Genomic DNA, 26972 nt, shown 5'->3' on the forward strand with positions numbered 1-26972 from the left:
ACCTTGGGCTGACCTCTAACATCCTTTCCTCCGCCCTGGCCTCTGTCTTTGGCTGTTCAGGGCCCAGAGTAGCTGCTTTCATATTTTAGTTTTGCTGTTCTGTTTGGCTGAAACAAAATGAATGAGCCATGATATTCTCATGTTCAAAAATGGGCTTTGGAGAGTACAAATTTTCCCAGGCTTGGAAAAGCCAACATAGGCACAATGAATTTTGAATCCCTGTTTGCTGATATCTGCCAGGGACATAGTGGGCTGCTGATTTGATGATTGCCTGGACACAGGATCTGTGCCTTTGTCTCTTTTCCTTGTGCAGTACTTTGCACGTGATAATAAGAACTCAAATCGTGTTTTATGGAGGAAAATATTTTATCTATTTTTACTTTGGGATTTGTGATTCTTGTGATTGAGTGAACTATCATTTTTAGATACTAGTTTTGGATATTTTACCATTTTACTGCTTAAGTTTAACCTAGGTCCCATTTGTGGGTCTCCTGACATGTAACTAATGTATATAATTTCTTTATAATATATTTCTAAAATTAGAGTAATGAGAATATCATGATGTTGCTAGGATTAAATGAAATAATATATGAGAACATTATTTATAATATATAAAGTATCATATAACTGTTATCATTGTTGTTATATATCCAAATTGGGGTTTTTCTTCACAGTAATCTCTTTGGAAAAATATAGTTATTCTTTTATTATATTATATATGTTATATTATGTATATATATATAATTTAATAATATATATTTTATATGTATATTATATGGCAAATACTATATACTATATAATATTATGTCCTATATTATAACATATAATATATACAGTATACATATATAGTATATATCATATATTATGTATTTTGTATATGGTGTATATTATTTATATGTGTACAATATAAATACTACATTGTATATTGTATATACTACATATATACATAGTATATACAATGCTTTTAAATCAGATTTTATTGATTTTTAATAACTACTTAACTATGAGGAGAGGCTGACAAATTACCTAATAATGGTTCAAGAAAAACTTCAATAAATAGGAGAAATTGGAGAATTCTTTCATCCAGGTGACCACTTAAGTAGCTGTTCTACAGCTTTCCAATGATAGTCATTCTCTCTCTTGTCTCTGTCTTTACATAACATTACAGGCAGTCTAGTCTCAATACCGGCTCATACCAGCACATGAGAGCTCAGAAATTTTGTGAGCCAGTTTTTAAAATAGCCATTTTTTAAAATTAAATTGTATCAACTTAAAAATATAAATCAACTATATTAAAGTGAAAGGTAATGCTCAAAACTCATCACATCCTAATTGTTAATTCTACATTTTATGATGATCTATACATTTAAAGTTATGTATGGCTATTATACCCACATGGTAGGTATATTCTATAAGGGTGAGCTACTGCTTTCCCCATCTCTAGTTCAGTGACATCACATTGGTAACGTGAAACCGACCATAGTAGGAGTATCTAGAGAGTGAAAATAGGTGAACACTCTACATCATGGGTTGTGTTTCAAGTCATTACACAAAATTGTGAGTGGCACAAAAATACAAGGACACATTTTTCCTGTATTCAAAAGCTAATATCCAACTGAGGAAAGAAGTCACTATGCCACTGATGAACCTATGAAGTTCTGACGTGTATCTCTGAAAGGATCAACATTCACCTCACAACTACGTTCAGTCCTCAGTTGAAACCAGAAATTGGTTCTGAATACAAGATTTTGTCAAAAGTCAACAAAAGCATTTGAGAGCATTTAACCATCTAAAATTTATAATAAGGAGTGTATTACATATATTTCAATAGACTTCATTCTTTAGAATAGAAAAGTTTTCGGTTCACCGTGAAGTTGAGCACAAGTACAGACAGTTCCCATGTACCCCTGCCCTCCCACACATACAACATCCCGCACTGTCCATATATCATACCAGGATCTTATATTTGTTACAACTGAGGAACCTACATTGACACACTATTATCCACCAAGATTCATAGTTTAGAGTAAATTATGCTCTTGGTGCTTTACCTTCTGTGACTTTTGATAAATGTATAATGACATGTATCCACCATTACAAAATCACACAGAACAGTGTTATTGCCCTAAAATTCCTCTGAGCTCTGCCTATTCATCCCTGCCCCCATCCAAGGACTGATCTTCTTTCTGTCTCCATAGTTCTGCCTTTTCCAGAATGTCATATAACTGGAATCATATAGTGTGTGGCCTTTCAGATTGGCTTTTTTCACTTAGTAATGTATATTTAATTTTTCCCATGTCTTTTCTGGCTTGATAACCTGTTTCTTTTTAGCACTGAATAATATTCCATTGTCTGGACAGTTTATTTATTTACTCACCTATTAAAGGATATCTTGATTGCTTTCAAGTTTTATCACTTATTAGTAAAACTGATACAAACATCTGTGTAGAGGTTTTTGTGCACACATTTTTTACCATTTGGAAATTGTATGCTATACTTTCTTTATATCAATAAAATGTATAGTAAACTTATGTACAAATATATACTTATATTTTAGTTTTTTCTTCTTAAGCATGTACCAGAACACCATTGCTTAAAGGTCATGGTAAATACTTCGGCTTTTACTGAGTGAAATGGAAGCTACTGAAGGATTTTGAGCAGGGGAGTGTCTGGCACTTTTGAATGTTCACTCTAATTGTACTGAGTAGAGACCTTGGCAGAATAGAAGCAGGGAGATAGGTTAGGAGGTGATTACCTCCGGGTGAGAGAGGATGCTGACTTTGGTGAAGGCTTCTAGTCTGACCTAATCTAGATGAGATTCCTAGTGCATCTCTGTCCCTTAGTTCCATTTCCCTGGGCTACCTTGTGTCTGGCACAATGGAGGTCAGCCTGTTACAAAGCTCCCCTCTTTCCTGCTCCAGATAGGAGCAAATTGAGAAAAAAGACAGCAATCAGCCATTAGGAAACAAAATAAACCTTTTATTGTGACGGTAACTGGTGGACTCCATTGGTACAGTGTGTGTGTGTGTGTGTGTGTGTGTGTGTGTGTGTGTGTGTGTTTAAGATTTATTTATTTATTTGACACAGAGAGAGACTTCTCACATAAGCAGGGGGAGCAGCAGGCAGAGGGAGAAGCTAACTCGCTACTGAGCAGGCAGCCTGATGCAGAGCTCCATCCCAGGATCCATCCCAGGCAGACACTTAACCGACTGAGTCACCCACGTGCCCTGAGAGCATGTGACTCTTGATCTCAGGGTTGTGAGTTTGAGCCCCATGTTGGGTGTAGAAATTATTTAAAAAATAAAATCTTTTTTGGGGGGGCGCCTGGATGGCTCAGTGGGTTAAAGCCTCTGCCTTCGGCTCAGGTCATGGTCCCAGGGTCCTGGGATCGAGCCCCACATCGGGCTCTCTGCTCCGCAGGGAGCCTGCTTCCTCCTCTCTCTCTGCCTGCGTCTCTGCCTAGTTGTGATTTCTCTCTGTCAAATAAATAAAAATATTAAAAAAATTAAAATGAAATAAAATCTTTTAAAAAATACCTTATTGTCAATACAGTCTGGGTTGAGGGATGTAGCTTAGCATGGGAACAGAAATGGTCGTATTAACTCCCTTGACTCCAATCTAGGCCTTGGAACCTGAGAGAAAGTTAGTCTACGGAGTAGAAAATACACTGAATGGAAAGAGATGAAAAAAGCACCCAAGCTTATCTCTTTTTCTTTTTTTCTCCTCTTTCTTTCTCCCTGAATGTAGACCACAAGGATTCTACATATCAAAATACCAAACCGTAGGAGATTTTTTGCTTTATTTTCTTCTCTTCTTTTTTTGCTCATTAGAATTCTCCTTTTTAGGTGATTTTGCACCCAGAGTTTCTATCCTCCACCAGCCCCTTACTACCCATGGATTATGAAGAGTTTGTCCGAGGTTGTCATCTTGGAGTATTTCCCTCATACTATGAACCATGGGGCTATACTCCAGGTATGTGGCATGTATAGATTATGGAATGTTTTAAATCTTATTAATCTATTATTTTATGCACATGGATATAATATTCAAAGTTGATATGTAATTTCTACTAAAGTTAAATTATAATAATATATTGTATTACAAGAAAAAAATGTGTTATAAAGAGTATATATTATTGAGTTATCTCTCCGAGTCCCAACTATTCATATAAAGGAGAAATTGAGTGCAGGTAGGTTTAAGATAAGAAACAGTGGTCCAGCAACAGTGTTCTCTAAAACTTATTTCAAAATTTTTAAAAATTAATGGATGTATTTAATTTTTAATAGGTACCACAGTCACATAGTTAAAGAAACAAATAGTATAAGAAAGTAAACAATGAGAAGTCTTCACACCATAGTCACTCCTAAAGGAGGTACTTTTAAGATAAAATGTCAATTCAGTGACAGGTATTGTGACCCTGACATCATTCCATTCAGACCCTCCACCTCTTCATCTGCCTTTTTTTTTTTCTCCCCAATGGTAGATTCCCAGATGGACTACCTATATTCTTTTTGTCCCCTCTGAGTATGTTTGTCACTGGTATCAAGAGCGATCAATTTGTATTTGGACTGAAATGCCTAACTAAAAAGGAAACAAATACTTCAAAATTTAAAAACAAATACTTTAAATAAATGCCAGTGGAAAGAATATAATATTGATCTTTCTATCTCATATTAGTAATCTGAGATTTCCCTTTTTATTTAAATATAATGCCATTTATAATTTTAAAACAAAAGGTTCAGAAAACATTTTTATGCATAATTAATAAATTTTGCTTTCTGATCTCAGCGTCGTCCTTGCCCAACTAAGGGGTAGCTGTAGTCAAGGTTAGGGAGATCATGGTTGAAATATGAAGAGGAAGAATTTTTCTAATCTTTGTATTCTGATCCCAGAATTTTAATATAGTATTTAAATTCTATATAAGTAGGATCTTTACATAAGAAGCAACATGAAATCGCTGCATCTTTTGACATAAGATCCTGTTCTGTTGCTCCAGGTTCCACCAAGAATAGTTTGCCAGCAGCTGTAAAAATATTAAAACTTCTGGGGAAAATAGATAAAATATTATCTCCTCTTGAAACATGACACAGAAAAGCTATTGATCTAAAAAAAGAAGAAAAGAAAAGCTATTGATCTAATTCTTCTAGCTCTCTCTTTCCTAGTTTTAAAAATTGTTACGGGTATCAGTTGTCACTTTTATAAACATGGTGTCTTCTTACTTATGAAATACCCTCAGATTATCTTAAATTGCTTATAATTGAGTGTCTATCTTTAAGATACATAAAATGCATATTTCATAAAATGAACTTAACATTTTGTTATTGACTTGTGTTCCTATTATTTCTAGTAAGTAACATAATTTATTATCAAGGAAGTTTCAAAAATAGAGAAGCATAAAACCAAAGCCCGAGTGACTGAAGGATGTGGGAGACCATTATGTTGGGTAAAGAGAATGTTCTATAACTTACAGCAGACTTTCCACCAAATGCTTTACCCAAAATGATAGAGGAGATACATCTAGTATTTTAAGATAAAGACCAGCAAAAGTGTTATAAAAGATAAGCAGGTGGAAAAAGAAGTTTGAGAATGAGTCATTTTCTGTTTTGAATTAACCAAAGGAAGTTGACCATTCCTCACCTAACCTGTAGTTACAGAAATAACAAGACCTCTGGTGGACTAAGTTTGGTGTTGGCATATTAGATGATTCTAATTTTTTTAGAATAACTTTTTATTTGATGCTAAGTTTAACACACTCCAGAAAGTATTCGTTTAAGTCTGTGTTTTGAGAAAATCCAATGAATATAAATACTTATTCCATTAAATTCATTCAACGAAGATTTGCAGGGAGTATGGGTACCTAGTATTTCATTACAGTAATGAGTATTTAATAAAAATAAGTTTCTGCAAAATTCCGTGGAATTGTAGGCAAAATTCTTTCTACATATATGCATAAGGATTTTTCTGGGGATGAGTTCTAGATTTTCATCAGATTCTCATGTTGATCAAGAATCCCCGTCCCATTTTCTCCTCCACCAGTCCCTCCAGAAACTAGGAAACCACATCTCCCTAGAGATAAGTCATGAGGCAATACTTGCAGAGCAGAAGAAAAGGCCACTCTCTAAACTGCATTACTTCTTGATTAGTGGGGAAATCTTTTTTTTAAACCCATCCCCACCAGCCAACCAAGTTTAATTCCATAATCATATATAAATTCCTTATAAAAATGCAAACATCCTTGTGAAAAGTAATACTTCTTAAAAAAACATATCCACTATTCTATGAAAAACAGGTTTTGACTAGAAGGGGAGAGAAGACTAGGGAAGGTATGGGTACATTGGACACTTGGGGAAGTGGAGAGATTTGTGGCAAGGGAGATTAATATCATGAGAAGAGTTGCTCATGTCCAAAACCCACAAACTCACCACATGCTTAGACACAGCTTAGAATGGAGAAAAAAACACACACACACACACAAAACAGCTGGAATGAGAGAGGCAGGATAGAACAGCAGTTCCAAAGAGGAGCCCTGGAGCCAGGCACCTGGCTTCAAATCCCAACTCTACCCCATTCCCTGGCTGTGTGACATTGGGCAAATTATTTAACCTCTCTGTGCCTCAGGTTCTTCATCTGTAAGATGGAGATAATGGCAGTTTCATTTCACCGTAGTTGTTGAGATTAAATGAGTTAATACCCATGAAGAGCTTAGTACTGTGCCTGATACAAAATAAACATCGCTATTATTAGGCAGATGTGGGCTTCTCCCCCATCTCTGTGCATAAGTGGATATAGGAGCTGTTCTGAAGCCAAGCCCTTGTCTGTTTCCCCCGGCAGCTGAATGCACCGTGATGGGTATCCCCAGTGTGACAACCAACCTTTCTGGCTTTGGCTGTTTCATGCAGGAGCATGTGGCTGATCCTACTGCGTATGGTGAGGTTTTTCATCATTCACCCGGCTTAGGGAGAAGTAACCTCTAACAAAGCACAGGGTCTTTAGGGAGCCTAACTCTAGAGCTATCTTGATGATTAAAGTAATGTTTATACTTCTTGTTTAATGGAAAATAGATTTAATGATGTGATTCATAGAAAAGATAAAAATGCTATTAATATTAAGTATATTGGTGTTATAGTAACTATGGCCTTAGAGTACATAGATTGGTCAGTGTCATTATTTTAAACGTCTGGGCCAAGTTAGCAAAATTCACTAGAAATTGTTTAAGATGGCAGAAGAATTTGCATACCGCCATCTCTGTGTCCGTGTTGCTTAGCACCAAGAAAAGCGAGATAGGATGGATCATCTGCCTACACATTGCCAATTTCCTGGTGTTCTGCAGTCTCCTTGTCACAGTTCTCTTTCCTCAGGCTAGAGCTGTGGTTCTCAGCCAGGGCTGCATGGTGGGAAAACTGGGGAGCCTAAAAATCACTGGTCCCCAAAGATTATGGTTAATGAGCAGTACCAGGGAGAATCATAGATCCAGGGTATTCCCTCTACTGTCAAATTTCTTTAGCAAGATCCATTTTGTTGCCTGTCTGTTGGTGACAGTTGTAAACCCATAGAAGATCACAGAAGAAATACAGTACTGGAAGGGAAAAGATAAAACAGGCAGTAGGGGAGGGGCGCCTGGGTGGCCTAGTGGGTTAAAGCCTCTGCCTTCAGCTCAGGTCATGATCCCGGGGTCCTGGGATCGAGCCCCGCATTGTGCTCTCTGCTCGGCGGGGAGCCTGCTTCCTCCTCTCTCTCCCTCTCTGCCTGCCTCTCTGCCTACTTGTCATCTCTATCTGTCAAATAAATAAATAAAATCTTAAAAAAAAAAAAAAAACAACAGGCAGTAGGGGAGTCAGGGAGTAGATAATGCGTGTGGTGGTCTGTGATGGAACCTAACGAATGGGAGAAAGATTGTTCTAAGGTGAGCCCTGTGTTTACCCGGGCTTTGGTTTTTGTGCTCCTCAGGTATTTATATTGTTGACAGGAGATTCCGCTCTCCGGATGATTCCTGCAATCAGCTGACTCAGTTTCTCTATGGATTTTGCAAACAGTCACGCCGCCAAAGAATTATTCAGAGAAACCGAACTGAGAGGCTTTCTGATCTTCTGGATTGGAGATACTTGGGCAGAGTAAGTTAAGTTTGGGATCAAGAGAACCGCTTTAAAAATCCCACTAGACTGGGGTCCTTGGGTGGCTCAGTTGGTTGGGCACCTGACTGTTGATCTCATCTCAGGTCTTGATCTTGGGATCGTGAGTTCAAGCCCTGCGTTGGGATCTGTGCTGGGTGTGGAGTTTACTTTAAAAAAAAAAAAAAAAGAATATCTCACTGGACTATAAAAATATAGATTCTAGTCATCAACTGCAAAGTCAACTCTGTGACATAATTGTTAAACTCTCATGTGATGTTTTCATGTACTTTTTAACTTAAAACAAGCTGGCAAAGTCCTAAACCCAAATTTCATATTTAGTTTGAGCTTTTAACAGCAAGTCTATCAGATCTAGCTGGGGTATTACTAATCTTTTGTCAGTGGTTAACTTGATGCATTTCAGGTATTGTTTCATGAATATGAGGAAAACATCTAAAGAAACATTTTTATTTTGTTTGACCCTAAGCAATAATGTGACCATATTCCTTAAGCATAGTGAAAGTGTGAATAATATTGTTTTTAAATGACAAGTACAGGAAATACCTCCTTTCAATTATAAAACAGATTTATAAATACCCAGATGTCATGTATCTTAGGACTGGATGATTTAATGAAAAATAAATTGACTTTGCCTTCAGATCATGTATCTGCTTAGATGCCACTAAACTCTCCTTGACAAATGATAGATGCTGCCATTTGCCGAGTCCCCATACACAGTAATGCCAGTGCTCATCACAATCCCGAGTGATTCACTGCACTGTCTACATTTTACAATGAAAGCAGAATGATAAGGCTCTTAAAAGTTATGTTTCTTTCTTTTTTCTTTAAGATTTTATTTGTTTATTTGAGAGAGAAAGAGAGAAAGAACACAAGCAAGGGGAGGGGCAGAGGGAGAAGCAGGCTACTCGCTGAGCAGGGAGCCCAATGTGGGGTTCCATCCGGGGACTCTGGGATCATGACCTGAGGCAGAGACCCAACTGACTGAGCCGCCCAAAGGCCTCAGAAGCTATGTTTCTTATCTAAGGTTTCAAGCAGGATTTAGATCCAGTTTGTGATTATTCAGGGCCCAGCTTTCCCTCTGTCATACTGGTTCTCTGTAAAATGAAGCCAATGTTTTCAGTCCTCTTAGCACTGAATTCAGAGCTTTCAGTAAGAGCAGTATAGCTGTTCTCTTCAAAATTTTGTAATATTTCTTTTACTTATTCTCTGGAAAACAATAAAACTATAAACTATCAGTTTTTTTCTGATTCCTAAAATTAGGGTGAATAGGTTCTGCCACTTTAAGAATGTGTTTTATAACTAGGAGAATAAGATTTTATATAAGTTGGTTCTTGAGATAATTTTTTTTAACCATGAGATGGTTTTTCTATCACAGTATTATCAGCACGCCAGGTACCTGACATTAAGCAGAGCTTTTCCAGATAAATTCCATATGGAGCCTACATCACCACCCACGGTAACTATTTTATGTGTTGTGTATTTATTTCAGAAGTTAAATTTCTTATGCATGCTAAGTCCTCCCAATACCTTTTTATTTAGAATTAGTTAAGGACAGAAACTTTTATATTTTTTCATAATGTTGCCTTAAAGCAAGGAATTAAAAAAAAAAAGCAAGGAATAGAGGAACTAACAAATCAGATCAAGTCAAAGCCCTTGATTCTGAGTTAGCCTAATTTAGAGGCTGAGCCAATGGTCAGCTAATTCATGTCACTGGAGAAGCACTTTCATATTAAAACTCTCCCTGCCTTGGTACTTGAAACTGCTGTGTTAGACACACATTCTTTTGAGAATTATTGAGAAATGAACTGGCCTGCTTTCACAGCAGGTGAATTCGCTATTCAAGGAAATGTTTGAGTATCAGTTGACTCCTTGGCAAGTGAATTCAGGAACCCCAGGAGGCAGTGGACTAGATGAGTATTTATGTTCCAGTCAGCGGTGTCCGGCAGGGAGTCTTCTGAAGCTCTCTTAGACATTTATATTTATGAGACGAGCATAGCCTACTTGTCCCACATTCACTTAGAAGGATATAAGATAGGCAACGCAGCTTGAAGTAGGACAGCATCAGACATTTCTCTTCAGTGCAATCAGTCCTTAGAGCAGTCTGTGCAGCAGTCCAAAAGCTATACTTTACCCCGCTCCACCCCCACCAGGCGAAAGCTTAGGTGCAAAAAGATAAGACCCTTGTCATTAGGTATGAGATCTATCTTAGCTTAGTAGTTTCGTGCCCCACAGGAGTCAAGATGTCATGTAAATCTCCACAGATCAGTGTTCATGGCCTCCACAAGGAATATGTACAAGTACCAGTCATCCAATTTAGGGATTCCCCAAAACTGCTGAGTTCAGATGCAACTTGTCAATCAGGAGTCCCTTTTACCATAATCAGTTTCTTAATAACACAACTTATATTCCATCTATATCAAGTGTCAAGGGCAACAGATCTCAAAACTTAGGCCAGGGTAAAATTCCCTCATGCAGAAGGTGATAGGGTTTTGAAAACTCTTCAAAATACTAATTCCAGCTTTCCTATTCAGGATTAATTGCTTAGCTTGATTAGAGGCAGTTGCTGGACTTGATAATTCAGCTATATTCATTCACTTGTTCAACTGATTCAATTAATAAGTATTGAGCTCCTACTCTGAGCCAGGTCCTAAGTGAACAAATCAACTTCCCCAACCTTTTTTTAAATTGCTTTTGGGGCCAATATCTGAACCTTGAAATGATCGTATAGGTATGACATGGTAATAATGAACACAAGTAGTTGAAATACAGACTGGTAAGTGCTGCAACTATTTCATACAGTTGTTCTCCCCAGTCAAACATGTGCTCTCTCCAAGGGAAAGAATCACATTTTTCTTCTTTGCTTCCTCAGTGGCATTATGGTGCCTGACCCATAGTTGTACTTCACACTCATTGATCAGATGATCTATCTCCATGAATCTTAAGTGGAAGGGCAATTTTATTAAAACCTAGTGACATTTGCTCATGTACTGAAATAAAAGTAACTGGTAGAATTTCAGGATCAGCCAAGTGGCCTGGCTTCAGGATTCGTTCTAGTGGTAACTGTCCATGGTATGTCCAGATGCCCCTGTTCTGTAATTTTGTTGAGCAGACCTGCAAAGTGGCATGGGGACTGACAGTACCAATGGTGTAACATGACAGTTGATATTAAAAGCTAGGGAGTGATCACAACCCTGGTACACATCTTTGTTCTATCACTTACATGCTGCATGATCTTGGGCAAGTCATCTGGCCTAACTCTCAATTTTCTTCTATAAATGGGAAAAACACATTTATTGGTGTTATTACAAAGATTAAATAAGATTATATATATACATACATACACACATATGGCACCTGGCACATTTCAGTGCACAAGAAAAGAAAGCTATTTATTTAATGAATTTCTCTTAAGCTTGGTGGTACCACAATCAAAAGGAATCAAAGATAGTAATAGCCCATGAACAGACCACAAAAAAAATCCAACTATGTTTTGTATCAAATGCACATGCAAAGTGTTTACATCATTATAATGTTCGTGACTTACTTTTGTCTTTGGCAGACGGAAGGATTTAAATACCCCAGGCCTTCCTCAGTTCCACCTTCTCCTTCAGGGTCTCAGGTCTCTAGTCCTCAAAGCAGTGATGTGGAAGATGAAGAGGAGGATGAGCGATACAATGAGGAAGAGGAGGCTGAAAGGGATCGGTTAAATATCAAGTCGCCATTTTCTCTGGGCCGTGTTCCTCGTGGGAAGAAAAAGCTTCATGGTGAATACAAGAACTGAATTCCATGCTTGTTGCTCAGAGCTAATGTAGTAAGAACAGAATAAGAGTCATCATTTAAAGAAATGAAAATGCTACAAATTTCATTTTCTTCTTCTAAGTGTGACAAAGGGATTTATTCTCCACCTACCAAGGGGAAAAGATTAAGTGAATGGCAATTTGGTAATTTCTATTAAATCCAAGTTATTTTCCCCTACTCCCTTCCCCCAGTAAATTTAGGCACGAGGAAGAATGTTCATTAAAGGAGGAAGACTGGAAGTGTTTTTATAATGTTAATTTAAGCAATAAGAATTTTCATTTGCTAGTATTTATTTTTAAATTATCATCACCACAATCCTGTGCTTAGTATTTATACAGTGCCATATCTACCAAATAAACCTCCCATTTTTCCTGCAAAAGATCCTGATCTGAGCCCCGGACATGCCCTACATACATATTTTAAATAATTCTGTCTTTAGTGATTATGTTCATGTTTCACATGATTCAGAACCATGAGTTTCTATCTTTGCACACAATCAAAATCCATAAGAAAAAAAGCTATCTTAAATTGAGATCCTGATACATATTAACACATATTTACAAGATCATTCCTCAATGATCAGTGGGAAGATGTTACCATATGTGCTATACCATCTGACTGTAACAATTTTTCTGTTCTTTAAAAGGAAAGCTTTCTGGAAAACTTGGTCAATCTTCTATAACTGATAATTGTTAAACCCAAATGAACTAATATATGGATATATAACTTAATATCAATATCAATGTATTAAGCTTTTGTTGATGTCTTATTTATAATTCTTTAGATATCTAAATGAGATAACCTGTATAAAACACCTGCTATGAAATAGTGTCTTATAAAGGATTATATTTAAAGCTGTCCTTCAAAAAATTAGCAAAAAGAAAATACAGAGTCTTCCTAATTATAATAAGGACAGTGTCTCTAAACATCCATGATGTGCTTAGAGACATTGTTGCATGATTGTAGTTTAACATATTTATGTTTTAAATATAATGAAATCTAAATAGGCAAAAAACAAAACAAAAAACCCTCCTTCCCTCTTGGATTGTTCTTTTCCACAACTTGAGTATTGTTACACTTAGATAATAATGAATACCTTGATTGGCATACCAGTTCACCTGAGTCTGCAGAGATTTTTAAAAACTTTTAGTCTGGGATGCCTGGCTGGCTCAGTTGGTGGAACACACGACCCTTGATCTCAGGGTTGTGAGTTCGAGCCCTGCGTTGGATGTGGAGATTACTTAAAAATAAAATCTTTGAAAAAAAAGAAAAATTTTTAGTCTGCCCAGTGCTGGATTATTGATGGCGACAAGGGAAGGGTAACAATGGCCATGTGTGAGGTGGTTCAGGACTAGTAGAAGATGTTAATCCAGCTCCCCTACTGCCTGTCCCATTGTTCAGAAAAAGTAGATGATTGGTGGATATAAGCCTCAAATCAGGCCAGAGTGGAAGATGGTTGCGAACTCACCTCATTTAGAAGTTCAGAAAGGAGAGAAATAAATTACCTAAAACCTAATCCTTGAAAAATGTCTGTTAATGCCAATTAACCCAACATCTGCAGAACAGTTTGGGAAAGCCTGCCAAGGAAGTCAGAAAATATGACATGGATTTGTCTTTTATTATAAATGCACATTTGCAGAAGTGTCAGGAAGATCACATGATAAAAAGGGGTTTCAAAGTTACAATAACCATGAAAATATATTCCTAGTAAAGTGACACAATGTGTGTATTCAAGTGATACCCTTTGTTGGTACCTGGTTAGTCCACTGTTATTGAAAACACGAGGTTTCCTCAGCAAAATGGCTCGGTAAAACATATATATATATATATATATATATATAAAAAACATATATATATATATATATATATATGTTTTACCGAGCCATTTTGCTGAGGAAATATATATATATATATACATATATATATATATTTAAGTATTCTCTACGCAAACGTGGGGCTCATACTCGTGACCCCGAGATCAAGAGTGGCATGCTCCTTTGAGCCAGCCAGGAGCCCCAGAAAAATAGCTTTTTAATATAAAACTTGAAAATCCAAGTGCTTTTTTTGAACAGAAGAATAGTTCTCTGATTAGAAATGAATACAAATGATAGAGCAGATGGAAACTCATGGACTTGCAAACACTGGGTGTTGAAGGGTGTGTTTCTCCCCTGCACTCACCCCTCCATTCAGACAGTTGCTGCCACTGGACTCCATCCCCTTGCTCCAATCCTTCCTCCTTCCCAGGTGAGGAGCAACAGGTAAGGATCGTTCATAGATGACTGTGTCTAGCACAGTGCCTTATACATAGTAGCTGCACAAATGGATGATCTCATTGGGAGAAATAAAGGTACAAAAATTGGTGTTTTTAAAGAATGTATGTATGCATAAGTTGGAGTAAAAGAACTATAGAAAATAGTTAATGTGTGCCTGACCAGCCCCCAGAAGACTTTTTTTTTATGCATTGTCCCACCTGCCTTCCATGTTCAAGAGTTAGGGTGAACAGAGCAGGTTTTACATGTACTGATGAGAATATAAAGTGTTACAAGTGCTCTGCTAATAGTTTCCCAGGGCACAAAGAGGACTCAGGAGAGGGACTGGTCTAGGGCATGTGGGGAGGTCCAAAGGGTTAGGATACACTTCTGTGAATTCACATTACAAGTGCTGGCTTCACATGGTGGATATAAGGATCAGATCACAGTAGAAATAAACTCCTACTAATGGAATTCATAGTCCAGTAGGAGGGGACCAATGGGTTACATATCCAACTTCCCTGTTTCCTGTGGCTGAAGCAAACAGTGTAACTCAAGGTGGATAGGATATAGACTTTTATTTCTCATAACCAGATAAAGGGGAAATGCCAGTTGGAGGCTGATTTTAACAGTCTAGGGCCTCTGCCTTCTCTCCTCTCTTGGGATCATAATGGTGCTGTTGGGGTGGAGGGAGGGAGAGGAGGCATCCACTGGGGAGACCCGGGGAAACAAAGTAATTGAGAGCCCAAGCTGGAAGGCAGAGAGCCACAGGGGAGGAAGGATTTGGACACAAAGAGCCTAAGAGCAGCAGGAGCTGCGAACAGAGGGGCCACCAGTCCCACCTGGAGGTATTTTAGTACCTGGTGTGCCTTGCGGGGAGGTATTTCCCATTTTTAAAAATATAAGGCATACAATTTGTTCATTTCAATTTTGAAAAAGAAATATAGAGAATTGCAAAGATAGTCCAAGAGGGACAGAATGTTGTAGCAGGTGGGCATAGAGGACTGTATAAAACTACTATGCTTTTTTGTTGTTGTTGTTGTTTTTGCAACTTTTTTTTCATTTGCATGGGAGGGGGGAATTGAGTGGGAGGAGGGGCAGAAGGAGTGGAGAAGCAGACTCCCCGTGAGCAGGGAGCCTGACTCTGAGCCCCCCAGGTGGCCTGCAACTACTATGTTAATCAGCACATCTGTATGGCAGAACAACATGCAAGGAATTCAAGCACCTATCAATAATACTTGATATTATATACAATGCTATTAGTCTTCTAATATGATACTGTATTATTTTAATAGTTCTTGGTCATTTAGAAAGTTTTTAAAAACTTTGTTTTAGTGTGAAACACTTGAGATTGTTCTATTTAGTTGTGGGTAGAATTATTTCATATGTTGTTTTAAAATAGTCTTGGAATAAGCATAATGTTTAAATAGCCAGTATGTACACCTCTATGTCAGATGAGTAAAATCTCAATAAACTGGACATATGCACTATCTAGAAAATCCACTTAAATCATAATAAATGACAAGTGCCTATTATGATACCACTTTTTTTAATGTTAGCATTTTATTTTTGGAAGAGCAGTGTTACAATTACTTGAATATAGTTTCATTATTCAATTATGATAACAAGATACAGACAAATCGTATAAGCAGGGTTTTGACTTCATAACATAGTGAAATTGTAATTCCCAGGTACAGATCCATTCACATAAAGATAACCTTTAGCTACTGAATAATAGCTATATACTGATAACAATAAGAATTAACAATACTTTCCACTTATGACATTTATCAAAAACAACTCTCAACTAATTAGGTCAAAAAAATGAACATGTTGATCATATTGTAACTCCAAATAAATAGGTTATTATGTTCACTGTGGATGTGTGTGTGTGTGTGTGTGTGTGTGTGTGTGTGTATTTTTTCAGATTGTTTTAAAAGTTTTCAGAAGGAGCAGATGAGGCATATCACCGTGTACTGATGTTATCAGGGTGCCTTTATATAATGTTTTAATGTAAAATAAAGCCTAGAGTTCTAGTCAATTACAAGAAGCAGTCTTTGAGTCTGTTTAGCTGTGAAACATGAGTTACCTCTGAAAAACTGGTTTGTTCCTTTTATACAATGTACCCAGGAGCAGAGCTGTCTCCATCTGCTTATTTCCCAGTAACTCCCTGAATTCAGGGAGATCCCCAAAGAGCACAAAGGGGAGCTCCCCACTATGGAACCTTCTACTGGCCTAACAGGTCCTCTGTCCCCCCCTTTCAGCAACTACAGTGAAGTGTTCTTATCACGGGCTTCTTCCCAGTCACCTCCCTTCCCCTTCCCTTCTTAACAACTTACTCTAAAATGAACTAAAAGAAGACACTCTGCTCTTTCCCCTCCAGCTTTCTCCCCTCAACCCCCATGGAGACTGGGGGAGAGGGGGGAGGCAGAAAAGAGAGAGTACTGCTGAGTACAGGACAATGCAAGGGTAAAGGAATGAAAAAGCCAACAACTAAGACTCACTACATCAAGACAGATACTTGTAACAAATAGAAAACACACTCTAAATAGTCTCCAGTCTTATAATTACAAATGGGAGTAAGATACATGGTGACCTAAATAGGACCTGAAGCCCTGAAAGAAGGCCATGATGTTCCCAGCTAAGAACCCTACATTCCTTTGCTTCTGGAAAGGATAAAACTGGTTATGCATGTTCCTAACATTACAACTGAAGTAAAAAGGGTCCAAGGGCTTTATTTACATGGTTCATGTTTTCAACAAGAATGGAACTATATTTAAATGTAACTTGGTCTACTTTCACCAGTTTAGTAGACTGTCTTCTAGGACTCTGGTTTGATCAAAGTTTTCTTCTCTAGCTGTAAGAAAAAAAGAAAAAGTACATAAAATAAACACACTTCTCTGTGTTTTAAAAGGGGAAAGGATAAGATCTAGAGAACCTTAAGAAATAAACATTTAGTTTCCTAAATTATGTTAACTCCTACACTTTGCTACTGAGAATCAAAAAAAAGTGTGCTTTGATTGTTTTGATTTAAAAATCTTCCTCCTGAGCTCAAGACACATAAGGGAACTCACATTTCACATCTGATTCTCCAGAATGAATGAAACTATAACGTGGTATGCTTGGTAGAAATCTGAAAAGGCCTCATGTCCTGCTCTAAGTGTGCCCCTTCAGGTCTTTAAAACCCACCACAAGAACCATTCAATTGCATCAAGGTACTGCCTCCTGTTAAGTTACTGTTTCCTGTTAATAATGCATCTTACTTGGGAAACATGACACAGGAACACTTTTGCTCATATTCTCTTATTAGGTGAGCTAGACTAGACCTGGGGAAGAAATGAGACAAAAGGAAAGGACACTTGTTAGCTGGATGGGATTGGAAAACTTTAGTACATGAGGTATCACTTAGAGGCAGAGTGAGTAAGCAGTCAGACTATCGCAGGTTCCTGGGACTGTAACAATGAGTAGAAGAGCTAAAACCTCCCAGAGGTAGGGAGAGGAGGTTGCCAGAGAATGCCTCTCCTAACTTTCTCTAAGGTTATCTCTACATAAAACCACATTCCTTTAGTTAGTTACAATATAATTTTCATGTCTGAGTTACATTTTAACCTGAATTGCTGGCACATTTTAGAATACGACAGATGATGGGCTGTTCTTTAAGGAAAAAAAAAAACAACAACTCAGTAAGAAGTGTATCTTTTTACATTGGTCACTAAAATAAAAACTCACTATATAAAATAAGAGCCTCCTAACGCTTAGGGACTCTAGAATGAAAATAGTAAAGGTATTTAAAATAGTAATGAATATATCATATGGAAATTAAAAACTTTTCCTTCAATTTAAACTAGTAGACTTTGTTTCCTTATTTCATCATCAGAACCAAACTACTCTGGAAACTTTAATGATCAAAAAATTACATTTATTTTCCAAAAAAAAAAAAGACTTGAAATTGAGACCTATCATCACACACATTCTTCCCTAAAGTTTCTTTTTTTAAATTTAAATTTGAGTTAGTTAACATATAGTACAGTATTGGTTTTCTGGAGCCCTCCTTAAAGTTGCTAATGAAAATCCTTCTTCCCCTCTTAAAATTAACTTCTCCCCATTCCATTTTAGTTCGCTTTTTTTTTTTTCTGGATCCATACCTCTTTCCAGCAACCAAATCTAAAACTTCTCTTTTGACCCATCTTCGCCAGCACTCTCTTCCTACTGATTTCAACAAATAGTAAATAGTACTATAGTAATAGTACTATTACTATCCTATACTATATAGTTACTATTTCAACAATAGTAAATAGTAAATAGTACATTTACAAATAGTAAATGCACTGAATGTGGAATTTAGAATAGAGTTCTAGTCAATTACAAGAAGCACCTTGGCTGTAGCATCTTCTACCCATTAGCAACCATTTCTTACCTTTTCATTGCAAGAGCTCTGAGAGCCATGCTGGCTAGTACCTGCTTTTTTCTTTTCACAAATTCCTTCTAAACAAGGTTTCAGGAGGGGCATGGCAGTAGCAAGCAATATCACTGGGCAGGAACTGAGCAGAAATCTTGTGAACTGCTGTTCAATGACCTCTCATAGCCAGCACGATCTTCCTTTCCTGTTGACTTCTGCTCTCTCATTAACCATTCTGCTACATGTGCTGCTTTAATCACTCTTTCCTTGAAACTCTCCACCCTTGCTTTCTGGAAATGCTGTTGTCCTGGTTCTCCTCTTGCATTGCTGCCTTCTCCTTGGAATGCCCCTTCACTGATAGGATGGTCCTCCTTTTCCCTTCATCTCTCGGTATTCTCTAAGGCAAATCCTTTATTACATGCCTTTCTCCTGCTCTATTTGAGGCCTAGAAGAGATTTCCATTTTCATGATTTCAGTTTAGTAACTGGCTCTGAATTTCCAGTTGTTCCCATATCAGGCTGATCATCAGAATCATTTGGGGGAACTTCTCAAGGATACAGATTCTGAGATCATTCAACTTTCACAGAATCATAATCTCTGGGTCTAAGGCTGAGAAAACTGTATTTTGAGTAAGTCCTCCGGTTAACTCCAATGGAATCAGTCCATAGGTGGATAGTTGAGAACCGCTAACCTACGCACTTTTACTCACTAGACTATTTCTGTTACCTCAAACCGAACCTTAATTATATCCACATAAATGTTCATTCATCACCAGTATCACCATTTCAAAATGTGTTGGACTCTGGATTCCCTTTTATACCCTCAGTAAATTGCTATCTATTTTATCTATTCTTCCTTCCAGGATCCCTCAGACTTGAGCGTCCCCATCAATTCCCATGACTGACAGCACCCCCCTGCTCACTCCTGTGGTTTCCTGTCACGTTCCTTGGCTTCTCCCTGATTCTCTTCTACGGGTCTTTCCTCTTGGACACAATGCATTTGAGAGCTGGCATGGCATAATGGAGAGAGTTGTAGAGTCGCATGGACCTGAGTTAAAATCCCAACATCCCAACATCAATAATGGTGTGACCCTGGGAAAGTAAACACACTTCATGAACATTCAGTTTTCTGAGCTATGAAGTTTCACATCCATATCTGACACACAGCGGACCTTCCTATATTGTAGCTATTGTTACAGTTCTTATTGTTATTCCCTGTGCCATGATCAGACATCCTCCTTCACCACGTCGTCCCTCTGCTGCCAATCCAGAAGGCATCTTCCTGATTCTCAAAGAGTAAATTACTTTTGTTCTTCACCCCAGTTCCAAAAAATACCTGTTATGCAATAGTGGGCAAGCTACTTAATCTTTCTATGCCTCTATTTCCTCACCTGGAGGGTGGATAATAATGTGCTTACCTCCCAGGGTCACCATTAGGGTTAAATGGATTAATGCATATGATGTGCTGAGAACAGTGCTTGACTCCCTGCATTACGGTAAGCCCACAACAACTATTAGCTCCAGGTAGTGGTAATAAAAGCAGGTGATCATTGTCCTAGCTCTAACATAACCACTCCTCCTGCATTCTGCTATTCCACTGACTGCTCACGCTATCTTTTTTTTTTTCTGAGATTTTATTTATTTATTTGAGAGAGCGCACATGGGAGCACAAGTGGGGGTGAGGGACAGAGAAAGAAGCAGGCTCCCCGCTGAATCCCAGGACCCCGGGATCATGACTTAAGCTGAAGGCAGATGCTTAACTGACTGAGCCACCCAAGCACTCCTCACCCTATCTTTTTGCTACAAAGGTCGTTCTCATTCTTGCTTACCCTCAATCTGCTTTCTTCACTGCCTGCTCTGGTAGCTGGTACCTCGCAGGCGTAGTGCACATAATCCCGTCTACCCCCACAGGAGCCCCAGCCTTGCTCTGAATTCAGAAGACACCCAATGCCAGTCTCTTGGATTTGCTTTTCATTGGTATCTTTTTCACAAGAAAACTATAAGCTTGAAGCCAGAAAGTATCCTTTGCTCTCTTCTCCTTGCAGGGCCCTCCCCATACAAGGCACTGAGGATGTATATGTCTTCTCCATTAGCATAAGTGTCAGAGCACTAGGCCAGCAGCAACCTGTGCTTTGACCACCAGACCACTTGCTATATATTTTTAAAACACTTAAACATTTAAATTATGTCACAATATGGCATCATTACAATTTTTGAGAGGGAAAAATTCTGGGTCTGTTTATTATGCTTTGATGACCTCTATTGTTAATAGTAACTAAAATTATGTACCTTGTTTCAACCGGGTCTCATAGCAATCCTGCACATGGGTATCATTATTCCATTTACCAATATGAAACGAAGCCTCAGTGTCATCCAGCTTGTAAAGCAGCAGAACCAGGATTTGAACCCTGTTATGTCCTCCAAAGCACTGGCGTATATAGCAGCAAGATGCCTTAATTCAACTTGTGATTTCAATAAGACATGGACAAAATGTCCCTATTTGAAAAGTACACCTAATCTTCATACAGAAGGAGCTGTACAATGGAAATTACACAGGCTTAGAATCAGAACTGGCCCATATCTATTAGGATGTACCACATAACAATGCTATATATGCAAATAAAAATATTTCATTTTCAGCAATTTCATTTGGTTCTAAGTGAAATAAGGTTACAGTAGGCTCTGGATTATGAAATTAGTATGCAATTCCCCAGCATCATCAAAGAAATGTTTTTATGTTCCTGGGGACTCTCCTTAATGAGAAATGTACTAGTGTTTATATAATAAACATGTCTGAGTTTCTGGAGTCAGGGGACAACTGTTAATTATATTTAAAAATCTGAATAAAGGCAACTTTGTTGTATTGAACACAGAATCCCAAAAGTAATCAAAGCTTCCCTGTGCTGCAGCTGAAAGAAGTCCCTATACTTGTACCTTCTTGTGGTTTCTGCAAAGAAGCCAAGAGCAGAGCTGCTGCCTCTCCAAGAATTAGTAGCTGGGGATTTGGGCTGCGTCTTTCTGGAGAAACAAAAGCATGTACAGATTCTATTACCATTTAAGTACCCCCTATTCTGATATGCTATAAATAGAAAAACCTTTATGAAATAGATTTTTGATCTCTCAGCAACCCCCCCCCACCCTTTATACAGAAGACTGATTTTAAAGAATTGAAACATTTTACACTTCCTGTATATGTTACTTACAATTGGTTATGGTGTGTATTACAGGTATGGAAGAGAATTTAAACTACAGACTACAGAGAACAACACGAATGGAGGGTGGATTAAGGTAAAGAACCCTGAATGATTTCACCCTTCAGAGCTTAAAATGGAATGTCTGGGCAGAAACATTTAGACGTAATGGGTACTCCTGGGAGCCTGGGCTACTTCCTCTCTCCTTCCGTCCAAAGCTGTTAGAAATAATAATCTGCATTCCTGGCCACACATAAGGCTCGCTCGTATCAGCCCTGGCCCTATTCTTAATGGTCCCTACCTATTAACTATTTCTCTCTCTCTGTGTGTGTGTGTGTGTGTGTTTAAGATTGTATTTATTTATTTGACAGACAGAGATCACAAGCAGGCAGAGAAAGAGGGCGGCATGTGGGGAGCAGGCTCCCCGCTGAGGAGAGAGCCCATTGTGGGGCTTGACCCCAGGACCCTGGGATCATGACCTGAGCCGAAGACAGAGGCTTTAACCCACTGAACCACCCAGGTGCCGCATAACTATTTCTGCTTTTGAACGGCTTTATAGCCCCTTCTGGTAATGTAATAGGGGCGTACATTTGATGTTTCCACGTAAATCAGTACTTTAATAACAACAAAAACATTTAAGAGGAAACCGTTTAAACATCTTGGCATAAACGGGGAGGTACATTTTGGGAGTAGTTGCACGGTTCTCGCCCCCCCCCCCCCTTTACTCCTGTTAGGTGAACCCCCAGGCCTGGCCTGTCCTCGGATAACTCCCCCTGGACCTCTGCACTCCCGGCGGCCAGAGGGCGGTCCGAACAGCCCAGACCGAGTTCGGCTTTAGTGAGAGGCGCCGCGGCTGCCAGCTTAAGCTCGGGCCCTGGCCGGCTCTCCCCCAGGGCGGCCCCGGAGTTGCTTCTCAGCCGGAGCGAAGCCGCTGTGAGCCGGGCGCAGGGCGGAGCGCGTCCGCCTGCTGGGTCCTGCTGCGGGTCGCCGCCCCAGTCTCCTCCTCCCTCGCTCACTCACCCGGCGGCGGGCGGTCGGAGAGGTCCTTCTTCCGGCTCTGGTCCGAGATGAAGCGACGCCCCTCTGCAAAGGCGAGACGCGGGGCTCAGCGCCTCCCAGGTGCTCAACAACCGGGGTTAAACTTGGGCTCGGCGCCTAGAGTCCGCAGGCTCGGAGGGGTGGGGCGGCGCCGCCACGGCAGGGGTCGCGGAGGACTGCCTGCTTTCCCGCGTTCCGCCTGCAGCCCCCGCCCTGCCCGCCCCCTGCCCCTGCGCTGCCCGCGCCCTGCCCCTGCGCTGCCCGCGCCCTGCAGCGCCCTGTCCCCGCGCCTGCCCGCGCCCTGCCAGCCCCGGCAAATGGGTTCTGAGCAGTGGTTGGGTTCCAGGGTCCTTGCGGCATTTCCCAGGCAAGAGCCAGCAACCCTCCAGTTCAGAATGGAAAAGTTCTAATAATCAGGGAGTCTTTCTCTTCCCTGCCAGATCTCCCATCCCTTTTCTTTGACGGAGACCAGGCTGACCTCGATTATTTAAGGGAACACACTCGATATTACTCTCTCCCCACACATCTGTCCCATGGATTCATGCACCCCGAAGGTTCCTCCTTTATTGTTGTAGGAAAAACAAAGTATTTGGAACATACGTGCACCCTTCAGATAGAGCATAGACTGAGGAGTCCAGTTCCGTCTCTCAAAGAGTCCCTACAACCCAGGGAGAAGAGAAAAGCAGTTAGTAAGACATTGTAGCTCAGTCCTCTGTTAGAAAAAAGAAAGGAAGAGAGGGAGGAAGGAAGGGAGAAGAAACAGAAGGAAGGAAGGGAAAGTAAGGAAGGAAAGGAACAAAAAAGAAACAACATCCAGGAGCCCCAGTTTTTGCGTTTGATTACCTGTGGCGCACTACTGGAATTTCCCAAGAAAGAAAACACTAAGAAAAGAGCCAAGGTTGTTGCCACCAGACTTCTGAGTCTCTATAAGAAAAGAGCAAAGAAAGTAATTTCTGTGCCTATGGGATCTTCTACTTCTGTGACACCTGGAAAATTACGAACTTCTTAACTTTTCCATGTGCTCTGTTTTAATTATACTCAGTATGTAGAGGAGAGGGGGATTACCGAGGCTGCCTTCTAGTTAAACCACAAAAGAATTATCTTTTAAAAAAATTTTTTTAGAAATATGTTACTTTCATTACTTTGCCCAAAATGAGTAATCTTTTTTTTAGCAAAATCATATGATTCTGATATTTTAAGGTGTATTGTTTCAATATCATTTGGCCTATAAAATGCTTATTAAAGGTAAAATAGGCAAAAAGCTATAAAACTTTTCGTAAACAGCTTAAAATTCTCGAGTAAATAAAACTTTCACTTACCTTCATGTTCAGCTCCTTTCCAGAACCTGCAATAACTGTAACTTTACCTACCAGTTTTCTAATCTTGTTCTGAGAGTGGGGCTTTTAAATCTTAGTGTCAAGGATCCCTCCTGATCTTCACTTAGAGTTAAGGAGTCCATAGGGATTTCTTGTCAGTATTCAAGATTGAGAGGATCTGACAGTTTTTCCAGGGAGATTCATTTGCAGGAAGTAAAGAAATGATTGATGAGTGCACATCATTTATTTAGATACTGACCACCTCAGCCAGGAGATATTAGGAATATATCAGCATCATTGTTTTCACTTTTCCTGCTAGCTTCCCAATTTATTATTAGTAGTAGAGAAAATGATTAACAAGCCTGAGTTGAATCAAAAGTAAACAAATAAAGTAAGCAAACTTGTCTTGGGTAGCTTGTTATCAAGCTGATGACTGACTAAACATGAATCTTTGCGTAGAAATAAAAAGGTTAGGGAATCTCAGTGGAATTCTACATCATTCCTTCACTTCTGTACCCATTCAATTATTTAACAAACATTTATTGAATCCCTACTATGTATCAGACATTTCTCCTTCTAGTTGAAGGGACACAGCCATGCATTAAAAAGACACTGTCTCTGCTGTGATCAAGCTTATCTTCTAGTCAGGGGAGAACTTCTGTAAAACTAGTCAACAGGTAAACAAGGTAATTTTAAGATGTTTTAAATGTTTTATAAAGCAAAAATAAGTGAGGTGATGTGATAAGTAGTGGGATACTTTAGGGAAGGTAGAAGTTGAGAGGTTTCTGGAAAAATCAGGTAGAGTCAGACATGAGATGAATGAGTGAGAATTAGGATAATAGGAGGAAAAAAGAAAAATGAAATCTTGGATGGCAAAGAGCTTGGCTTGTTTGAGGAATAGGGAGACCAATGAGTGGTCATGGGGTGACAAGGGAGAGTAATTTGAAATGAGGTCATAGAGGAAGAAATGATTCATATGGAAACATGATTATAAGCAAAGGATGATGATGGCTTAGACTTAGGAAGGACTTGCAGGGAATTGAGAGCTGTAGATGAATTTGGGATTCTTGTTGGAGGTATAAAATTTAGAACCTGTGGATAAATGGGATATGAATGTATAAGAAAAATAAATCAAGGATGAGTCTTGGGTTTCTGGCTTAAACACTGGGTATGATAAAGCCATTTACTGAAATTGGGAGACTTCATAATGAGCCAGTTTAGAAAGATGAATTAAATTGAATATTAAAATTTAAATATACATTAAGGATCTAAATTGAAGTGTGAAGTAGGCAGTTGGAAATGCAAAACTCTACAGAGCTCAGCAAAGAGGCCACCAGCCTACAGCTTTTTTTCTAAAGGCAGAAATGGTCAAATTTAAGAATTGTAAGAATTTTAAGACAGGAAAGGGATTGGGATTGAACAAGAACAGTTTGAGAGTGAATGGAATTAAAGAAGCGAATCAGGAACAGGGCTATGAAAACAAACTTGCAGAGATGAGCAGAGAGAGAGCCAGCTAAGCAAGTTGAAGTGAAGCTATCAGAAAGAAAAGAGAAATTCCTGGAGACCATGAGGCCATGGAAACCAGCAGAATATTCAGCGACCCTGAGAGGTTATGGTAGATGAGCGCCAAGAAGTGTGTACTGGATTTGGAAATAAAATGGTTTTTGAGGACATAAGCTACACTGGAGAGGGTTGAAAGTGAATAGGATATGAGGAAATAAAGACAAGTGCAGATAGCATTTTAAAGTTAGCTTCACTACATTTCACTGAAAGGGGGAAAGGAAAAATGAATTTTTTTTTAAGGTAAATGCTTGAGTGTGGTGGAAGTATATTATTATTTTTTGACCTTTCAGTAACAACTGAACTCTTTCATTTTTAGGGAATTTCTAAAATTCCTTAAATTATGAGTTATGGCATTATGAATCTTGGTGGGAGGCAGAGCCTGACTTCTGTTCTACAAGGTGGAAATGTCAGACACTCATTTTCCCAGCCTCCCCTGCAGGTAGGGTGTTAGCATGTGACACAGTCTTCACCAATCAGACAGACCCACTTGGATGGGAAATCTGGAGCTAGGATGGAGGAAAGTGGGACTCAGGAGAGACATTTTCTGATGTAGCAGTGGTTGTGTTAGGCTTGAGTTTGCAGGGGCAATACTGCCTATGGTGCTTATGTCAGACTGCAGGATGGGAAAACCATCTGCAGTGTCCTACTAGAATCAGGTTAGTTGATTTTTCCTAATGACAACTAACAAACCATTTGCAGAACATGTATGCTGATGGTGATGATCAGGAGAAGGAAACACTGATGATGCTGAAGAGAAAGTTACTGCAAAAAGGAATGTGTAGAAAGCAAGAGGGAGAGGATGCCAAGTATATCAATACCCAGGTGAAACGGTTACATACATAGGCAGATACTGAAGGACCTGAGTATCCACTATAGGCTAGGGTACTCTAGGTAAGAAAGATAATCCCTTTCCTCTAAAAGTTAGAGTAGTGCTCCTCAGGAATTAATATGCATATCAATCACCTGGGAACCTTGTAAAGATGCAGATTCTGACTTAGTACAGGTAGGGTGACATCTGAACTTTGGCATTTCTTTTCTTTTCTTTCCTTTTTGTTTTTCCAAAGATTTCATTTATTTGAAAGAGAGAGAGCATGAGTGGGTGGGAGGGGCAGAAAGAGAGGGAGGAGCAGGCTCCCCGCCAAGCAGGAGCCTGCCTCAGAGCTTCCTTCCCCGGGCTGGGGGATCTTGACCTGAGCCTAAGGTAGGAATTTAACCATCTAAACCACTGAAACTCTGCATTTCTAATAAACTCCCAGGTGACGCTGATGGATGTTAAGCCACTGATCATAG

General features: G+C 39.1%; 2 protein-coding genes across 2 annotated transcripts in view; one reads left to right on the forward strand and one right to left on the reverse strand.

Moving 5' to 3' along the window:
- GYS2 (glycogen synthase 2) overlaps positions 1–13013 on the forward strand; it is a 56664-nt gene extending 43651 nt beyond the window's left edge. Inside the window, exons 12-16 of the mRNA XM_046013832.1 lie at positions 3846–3972; positions 6832–6927; positions 7948–8111; positions 9505–9585; positions 11689–13013. Of these exons, the coding sequence (XP_045869788.1) occupies positions 3846–3972; positions 6832–6927; positions 7948–8111; positions 9505–9585; positions 11689–11910 (690 nt within the window). The 3' untranslated portion in view covers positions 11911–13013. The remainder of the gene's footprint in view (positions 1–3845; positions 3973–6831; positions 6928–7947; positions 8112–9504; positions 9586–11688) is intronic.
- Positions 13014–15492: 2479 nt separating this feature from the next.
- On the reverse strand, positions 15493–24128 carry SPX (spexin hormone). Its single transcript, XM_046011807.1, has 6 exons — positions 24123–24128; positions 23647–23727; positions 23404–23461; positions 22786–22848; positions 21509–21592; positions 15493–17033 (listed from the first exon to the last, which is right to left on the reverse strand). Exons 1-6 carry the CDS (start codon positions 24126–24128, stop codon positions 16975–16977), a joined length of 351 nt encoding a protein of 116 aa, XP_045867763.1. The 3' UTR covers positions 15493–16974.
- Positions 24129–26972: the final 2844 nt, after the last annotated feature.

The sequence above is a fragment of the Meles meles genome, chromosome 7 (genome assembly GCF_922984935.1).
Source record: "Meles meles chromosome 7, mMelMel3.1 paternal haplotype, whole genome shotgun sequence".
In the NCBI taxonomy this organism is placed as follows: domain Eukaryota; kingdom Metazoa; phylum Chordata; class Mammalia; order Carnivora; family Mustelidae; genus Meles; species Meles meles.